The sequence below is a fragment of the Nicotiana attenuata genome, chromosome 7, assembly GCF_001879085.1.
Source record: "Nicotiana attenuata strain UT chromosome 7, NIATTr2, whole genome shotgun sequence".
Classification (NCBI taxonomy): Eukaryota; Viridiplantae; Streptophyta; class Magnoliopsida; order Solanales; family Solanaceae; genus Nicotiana; species Nicotiana attenuata.
Genome location: NC_031995.1, coordinates 56,626,140 through 56,634,879, shown reverse-complemented (window position 1 = coordinate 56,634,879; position 8,740 = coordinate 56,626,140). Strand labels below are relative to the sequence as shown.

General features: G+C 39.8%; 1 protein-coding gene across 1 annotated transcript; it reads right to left on the bottom strand.

Annotated features, from left to right (window-relative positions):
* On the bottom strand, positions 741–1,883 carry LOC109229132 (probable CCR4-associated factor 1 homolog 9). Its single transcript, XM_019394466.1, has one exon. It carries the CDS (start codon positions 1,689–1,691, stop codon positions 822–824), a length of 870 nt encoding a protein of 289 aa, XP_019250011.1. The 5' UTR covers positions 1,692–1,883; the 3' UTR covers positions 741–821.

The window sequence follows — 8,740 nt, the reverse complement described above, 5'->3', positions numbered from 1 at the left end:
GAATAGGACTAATAAACTCATAGCTATAATCAACATCCAATGTTCTCCAATTATATGACCAACTTCAACATGAATTATGGATCACCACAGTGATAAAGTTTATTTAATGAGAGGCTTATCTAAAATTCAAATGCTCATCTCAAGACAAATAGTAATCGATCACTGATTATCACTGTCAAAATTACAGCATTAACCAATCACTGACCATCAATGTCAAATTTATACACATCCTTCTAAACCCTCACTATTCAGAACCGTCTAATCTTAAATAGAGCAAAACATTCATCCTACAGCCCGGCATTAAACACCCACTTTCCAGATTCAGCTTATTCTCTCCATTTCAGCCGAACCACAAGGATGTTCTGATTCTCAATTCCGGAACCACAAATTATGGTAGACCAACTGAATTTCACAAATCTGATGATCCCATTCTTTGAATCATTGGATGAACAAATGTAGTTTAGGACTAATAAATGCATAATTGTGATTTGGACTTAACACACAAGGTTTCCCAATTTACCTAATTGATCCAAATAAATCATACCTTTTAGGTTGAATAAGTGGGGATGTGCGCCTTCCCCAGACCCCGCGCACAACGGAGCTTAGTGCACCGGGCTGCCCTGTAAGTGGGATTACCAGGTGACCTACCGTACTCAAAAGTTGAATGACCAACCTAATGCTCCTGAGTGAGTTATGCAGGCACATTTAAAGGGAATGCATATAAATAAAGGGACACAAAATTAACCAAACTAAAACTTCTTAGGATTAAGAAAAAGGATTGTACAGAAATTTTGAAAATAGAACTCTACATCTACAAGGAGCTACGGAGAAAGGACCTCTAACCCATAGAGAACACCAGCATACTTCTCTGTCAGCGCCTCATTGTCCTCAAAGTAGACCTCCCTCAGTTTTTGAAACACATGCCAGGTCAGCAAGCTATCAGACCCGGCCTGATGACTCTTCCCCACCATCCGATTCACCATAAGAGTAGCTGCAACCCGGTCCAATCCACCATAAAGGTTGTGGCAAAACATCATCAAGTGTTTCACATCATAAACCCTGTTCCCAAAAAAGACCATCAGCAATTCATGAAACTCCGTCAATGCACCTGGCAGTTCACGACCTGTTAGGGCCTTAATAAGGTAGCCAAAATCATAAGCGCTGTGAAAAGTGATGTACGTCACAGCATCGTTGCAGACCAATCCGGACGACATCATCAACTCAGCAAAGCGCGTGGTGTTAGCACCACGGTCACGCGTCTTGTCAAAGTCCAGCCCGTGCTGACGGAGCAGCTCGATTGATCCTGGCGCGTGATCGTCACACGCCACGTCAAAATCACAAAAATTGAACTCCCAGATGAATCCATAGGCACAGCCGAGGTCTGGCAGGTTACCGGCAGCGTCAGTGAGAGTGAGACCAACCTGGATGAGCTTAAGAGCATCCACATTGGATTTCAGAGTGTGGTAGTGATCACTAGGGTTCCGGGAGCGTATATCCTGCCGGAAAATGACGCCAGGGAACTCAGTATCCATAGAAACGAAGGGATAACGGTCGATTAGGCTACGGATCAAGGAGAATTCAGATTCAAGGTTGTTAGACCAAACGGAACGGATCACAACAGTTTTTTTCACCGGCGCCGCCGTGGGGGACGACGGCGGAGGAGGTTGAGGGGCGGTGGCGGAGGATGACATGAGATCGAGGTGATCTTCAGATCCAGTGATGGTGATGGGTTTTTGGACAATGGGTAGGGTTAGAAAAAGTGAAGATCCATGTATATATATATAACATGGAGAAGGAGTTGTGTGTATGTGGGTGAAGACGTGGAGGCGAAAATAGTGGGGACTACGGCTTTTTCCGATTGGACTAATTATGAGAATTTGGGGAAAGTGGGTCTATAACGTCGGTTTCGTGGTTGAGTACCTGGTTAGTATTTCCTGTTTAGGCTACATTTTTTTTAAGAATAAATTCTTTTTTTAGACAGAATTGTCCATGCACGTTATAGTTTTGTTTGTTTCAATTTATGTTTGTGATTATTCTTATCACCTAACGAGGAGTCAACAACGTTTATTAGTTTAAAAAAATCAAAAAGTTATTGCGGTAGTTTTTTGCCAAAAAAGATATATATTTATGAAGAGGTTATGAGGGTATTTTTCAAAAAATAAAAAGAATCTTATTTCACTGTAGTAAAAAAGAGAAAATGGCTAAATATACCCCTCTATTTTCGGATTGTATATATTTAACATCTGTTATACTATCCGGCTAAATTTACCCATACCGTTATACTATCCTGCCAGATTTACCCCTACCATCAGCAAATTTTTAAAAATTACCCCTTGATCTATCGAGACACGTTTTGCTCAAACAAAATATCCGGACACATTTTGCTCAAACAAACTTTTCAAACTTGTATTTATAAGAATTGTCCAAACATCAATCTGAATTAAATGCTGAAAATATTATGTATATCGAGACACTCTTTGCTCAAACAAAATATTTAAAAAAGTATTTTTAAGAATTGTCCAAACAATTCAATCTGAATTAAATGCTAAAAAAATATTAAGTATAACCACCATAATTTTCAAAAAAAAAAATAACATCTTTTCCTTTCTTGCCAAGTAACGCAATTCAAAATCACTAGAACCCAGAAGTTGTCAAGAAATCTTACGCAAATTTTAAAAATTTAAATTCAAAAAAAGCCATCATTAGATATCATACGATCCAAAATACAACATAAAATTAGAACTCTTATCGCACGATTGGAAAGCCACCTAAGAAATTAAGTTGTATACAATTTGATGCAATTGGTTTTGCATGCTTGCAGACCAAATAATTATAATTACATCAAGTAATTATAAGGCAACCTTTCCAATCTCTTTTTTCTTTCAATATATTTTTCAACTTGGAAATAAAAAAAGACAGAAATTTTCTACCCCACTTCTTCCCAACGTTGTCTCTACAACTTCACTCCAGATAAGATCATTTTTTTTCTTTCCCTTTCTTATTGTATATTCTTAGTTTTTTGCTAGTTGATTTACTTGATTCCTTAATTCCATCTTTGTAACTTTTCTGATTTATGACATTAAAATAAAGTTAGAGAACCCTAGTGTATTGATATTTACTTTGAAGTGGGCTGCTTCATCAGCTCTTGGATGATCAATGACAAATTTTTCTCTGCAATTATATATAAATCACCTATAAAATAACAAGAGAAATGTATTTGAAGACAAAATTAACACTGATAAATCATTGTGCTTTATCCATATTCAGTTGTACATATACTTGACATTTGCCTGACTTGATTAAGAATTTATGCAAATCTTATGAACATATAGCAGAATCATATAAAAATTTGGAGAACATATCAAAGGTACTAATCTCTCATGTTTCTATTGGAATGAAAACTAGCTCCTAGTGAATTCATCTTTCGGCATTAATAAGTATCAAACATGGCTAATTGCATTCATATATTTTCTTCATATGAAACTAGATCCATTGAATGTAAGTTATTTATTTTTCTAATTTAAAAATTTTGGTTATGTTATAGGCTCACCCAAAATACGCTTAATATAGGATGAAGAAGTTGCCAAATTATAATACTTTGGCTTTGATTTTTCGAGTCCTTATCGTTAATGGTAGGCATGGATGTGAAATTAATGATGTATAGGATTTTCAAAATGATTTTTATGATGCACAACCTATTGACCATAAACATGTATGTCTTGATCAAAGCACAAACTTTACGAGTACTAAAAGAACTCAATTAACTGGTCAAGACAAGAGAGCAGGAAAAAGACGTTTAGCTGAGCAACAAACTTTGGCATATCGTCCAAAAAGAATTAGGAACTCTATTGGAAGTATCTTGGCTAAATCGGTTGATAGATGAACAGCCACGTGTGAAGAGCAAATAAGGCTACAATATGAACCAAAAATACTTCTGCGGAGAAATTAATGTCTTTGATAATAGAACCAGAATTAGATAATGCATGAAATATATGAGTTATTGATCTCCTTACAAATAAGAGAAATATTAAATTCTCTGTTGTTATGCCTCTCGTGCTTGGAAAGAAATGGGTGATGCACTAATTCAGTTTATATGAGTGATGTCGTTAAGGTTGTATTTTTATTATTTAAATGAAGTAATAAGCTAATATCTTATTTTCTTTTGGATTATGTTAACTGTTAGTTTCAAATATAAGCACCTTCTAGCTTCTTCTTATGCTTTATATATGACACGCCTCAAAACTGGGGTGGAACGTGATAGTGCTCAACCTACCTTACTCGTCGAGCAAGCCCTGTTCTATCTAACTGTAGGTGCTAATAAGGTTATTAAAATAAAGCAAATATGAATAACTCTTATGTTATTGTAAAGACCTGACCGGTCGTTTTGAGCATTTGCACTTTACTCGGTTGTTTGGGGGCATGAGTAGTTCTGTATGATGTATTATGACTTATGTGAATCATCGGTTTCGGTTTTCAGGTTATTCGGAATTGATTTAGAAGAATGATACTCAGCTAGAAGCTTCAAATTGGAAAGGTTTGACCAAATTTGACTTTTTAGTAATTGACCTCAGATTAGATTTCTAATGGTTCTGTTAGCTCCATTGGGTGATTTTGGGCTTAAGAGCGCGTCCGGATCCTTATTTGGAGGTCCGTAGTGGAATTTGGGTTGAAATGGCTAAAGTTGGAATTTGGAAAGTTTGATCGCGGGTGGACTTTTGATGTTGGGGTTGGTTTTCTGATTCCGGAAGTTGGAGCAGGTCCGTAATGTCAAATGTGACTTGTGTGCAAAATTTGAGGTCTATCGGACGTGATTTGATAGGTTTCGGCATCGGTTGTGGAAGTATGAAGTTTCAAGTTCATCAAATTCGAATTGAGGTGTGATTCGTCGTTTCGGTGTTGCTATGTGTGTTTTGAGGCCTCGAATAGGTTCGTATTACGTTTTGGAACTTGTTGGTATGTTTGGACGGGGCCCCGAGGGTCTCGGGCGTGTTTCGGATTGTCTACGGATCATTTTCCTTCATGTTTTCCTTGCTGAGGAGATGCTGGTTTGGTGCTCCGCGCCTGCGATTGATATTGCGCATGTGCGATGGCCGCAGATGCGAGCCAAGCGTCGCAGATGCGAGATTACATCGAGGAGTGGAAGTCTGCAAATGCGGAGGTAATTGCGCAGAAGCGCGACCTCAGGTGCGGTCATGGTCATCGCAGAAGCAGCCATCTCACAAATGCGAGTCCTTTTCCGCAAAAGCGAGAGTCGCAGATGCAACCTATTGTCCGCAAATGCGGAAATTGCTGGGCAGAAGCTATAAATCGAGGTTTTGGTTCTTTCTTCATATTTTAAGGTGTGGAACGCGAATTGAGGCGATTTTTGGAGCAAATTTCATCACAAGGATTGGGGTAAGTGTTCTCTACTCAGTTTTGATTATATTTCATGAATCCATCTTCATTTTTAGCAATTGGTCGATGAATTGAAAGAGAATTTGGGGTTTTTGGCCTAAAGTTTCATAATATAAATTTTTGAGTTTTGATCAATGATTTGGAGTCAGAATTGAGTGAAACTAGTATGGTTGGACTCGTAATTGAATGGGTTGTCGGATTTTGTGAGTTTTGTCGGATTGCAAGGGTGCGAGCCAGGGTGTGATTTTTGGCCAAATTTGGGATTTGACTTAGGATTTGATCTTTATCATTTGCAATTGTTTCCTTGGGCTTTATCTAATGTATTTGAGTTGCTTTTGGCTAGAGACTGGAGAGATTGATGACTCAGTGAGGCCGAGGGCCTAACTGTGAGGTTATTGATACTATAGCCCCTGAGTGAGACTGGAGAGATTGATGACTGAGTGAGGCCGAGGGCCTAACTGTGAGGTTATTGATACTATAGCACGTGCGTTGTCCGTGCAGCACGTGAGTTGTCTGTGCTGATTCTGATATTGATACTATAGCACGCGAGTTGTCCGTGCAGATTATAGCTCTTGTGTCACGATCCAAAACTAACCCTGCGTGATGGCGCCTATTGTAGTACTAGGCAAGCCGACACATTATCAAAACAAATCGATATTTTCATTTCAAAAAAAAAAAAATCAAAGCTACTTAATATAAAACCTTCATAAAGGAGTTCAAATCAAAACAAAAGTGCGGAAAAGAAAGCCCGACATCGAGGTGTCACTAGTCATGAGCATCTACTACAACCGTCTAACAATATCAAGACTAGCATAGTCTGGAAATAACTGAATACAACTAAGGGAAGATTAAGAGGGAGGAAAGCAGGGATGCGATCGCCAGGCAGCTTGCTAACTCCGATGGATCTGCAACTGAATAATCAACACCCGCCACCGTGTCCAGAAATGCCTGGATAACGTGAGTACGCCAACTCAGTAAGTAACAACAGTAAATAAAGACTGAGAAGTAGTGACGTGCAATAATGCAAGTAAATTTCATATCACAAAAACTCAATAAAATACGGCATGCTTTTAAAATCATAGTTTGAATCAGATCAGCTTGTTTAAGTCCAATTCCAGTAAAATCATTTAGAAACATTTTCCAACAGTTTTCGAACAAAGGTTCAAAGCAAAAAGTGAGCAAAATGATGAAATCATAAACATCCCCTCGGGCAAACATCTCCCATATACAGCCCCTCGGACAAACCTCACCATCACTCATATATAGCCCATCGGGCAAACCTCACCATCACTCATGCCTCCCAGTCACTCAGCACTCAACACTCGGCACTCGACACGTGCACTCAGTAGGTACCTGCGATCACTGGGGGTGTGCAGACTCCGGAGGGGCTCCTTCAGCCCAAGCGCTATAACAAGTCAATCATGGCATAAATCAATCAGGCCCGCGACCTCACTCAGTCATGAATCAGTAAAACATGCTGCGGCGTGCAGCCCAATCCCATAAATATCCTCACAAATCAGGCCCTCGGCCTCACTCAGTCATGAATTAGTAAAACATGTTGCGGCGTGCAGCCCGATCCCATAAATATCCTCACAAATCAGGCCCTCGGCCTCACTCAGTCATGAATCAGTAATACAACATTTATATGATGCATCAAAACGGAGTAATAGAGACTGAGTTATGCAGTAAATAAGTATAAACATGACTGAGTATAGATTTCTAATTGAAAGCAACGAGAGGATAGCAACAAAAGACCTCTAAGGGTCCAAACAACAGTGGCATAAGGCCTAAACATGGCATCCAGCCTGATTTACAGAAATTCTTTCTAAAACAAGTAAGAAGCATGTAGTTTCAACAAAATATTCAACTTTACAGTTGATGCGGGACAGACCAAGTCACAATCCCCAACAGTGCACGCCTACACGCCCGTCACCTAGCATGTGCGCCACCTCAAAATAGTCACATGACACAAAATCCGGTGTTTCATACCCTCAGGACTAGATTTACAATGGTTACTTACCTCAAACCGATCAAATCTCTACTCCGCGATGCTCTTGCTCCTCGAATCGGCCTCTAAATGTCCCGAATCTAGCCAAAAGCGAAACCAATTCCACAAGAAAAACTACTTAATTGGACACAAATCCTGAAATTCACTCACACTCGGCCCCCGGGCCCACGTCTCGAAATCCGACAAAAATTACAAACTTGAAAGTCCATTCACTCACGAGTCTATACATACAAAATTTACCAAAATCCGATTCCGTATCGGTGTTCAAAACTCAAAAATTCATATTATGAAACTTTAGGCCAAAACCCGCAATTTCCTCTTTAAAATTCCTGAACCAATTGCAAAAATTGAAGATAGATTCATGGAATATAACCAAAACCGAGTAGAGAACACTTACCCCAATTCATATGGTGAAAATTGCTTCAAGAATCGCCTCAATCCGAGCTCCATAGCTCCAAAAATACAAAAATGGCCGAAACTCTCGAAATAGAGTACTTTATAATCACTGGGTGAATCAATGAATCGCGATCACAGAAATACCCTCGCGATCGCGAAGAAGAAAAATGCACTGGCCTTGAAAATACAATACGGGATCGTGTAAACACAAGCGCGATCGCGAATAGCTGACTCCTCAAAGCTACGCGTTAGCGAATAGCTGACTCCTCAAAGCTACGCGATCGCGTCCTTCCAACTGCGACCGCATATAGTAACACCTGACCCCAGCTCCTGCCTCAAATACTCTCCGCGAATGCGGCATTAGCCTCGCGTTCGCGAACTACAACATTCCTCAACTTCGCGATCATTTTCCTGCCTTCGCGATCGCATTGAACAAAAATGCCTCAGCCCCAAATAAGCCTACGCGATCGCGATCTACACTCTCTGATCGCGATTAAGGAAACTAGAAGCCTAGAATTCTGCAGAACCAACAATGCATAATGAAGGAGAAATAGCCCGAAATCAATTCGAAACACGCCCGGGCCCCTCGCGACCACGTCCAAACATACCAACAAGTCTCATAACATAACACAGACCTACTCGAGGCCTCAAATCACACAAAACAACATCGAAACGATGAATCGCACCTCCAATCGAACTTTATGAACTTCGAAACTTCAAACTTCCACAACCGATGCCGAAACCTATCAAATCACGTTCGATTGACCTAAATTTTGCACACAAGTCACATTTGACATTATGGACCTACTCCAACTTCCGGAATCGGAATCCAACCCCGATATCAAAAAGTCCACTCCCGGTTAAACTTTCCAAAATTCCAACTTTTGCCATTTCAAGCCAAATTCCACTACGGACCTCCAAATCACCATTTGGATGCGCTCC

What these genes read in the sequence shown, in the direction of transcription:
- LOC109229132 (XM_019394466.1), bottom strand. Translation starts at nt 1,691, where the DNA reads ATGTCATCCTCCGCCACCGCCCCTCAACCTCCTCCGCCGTCGTCCCCC.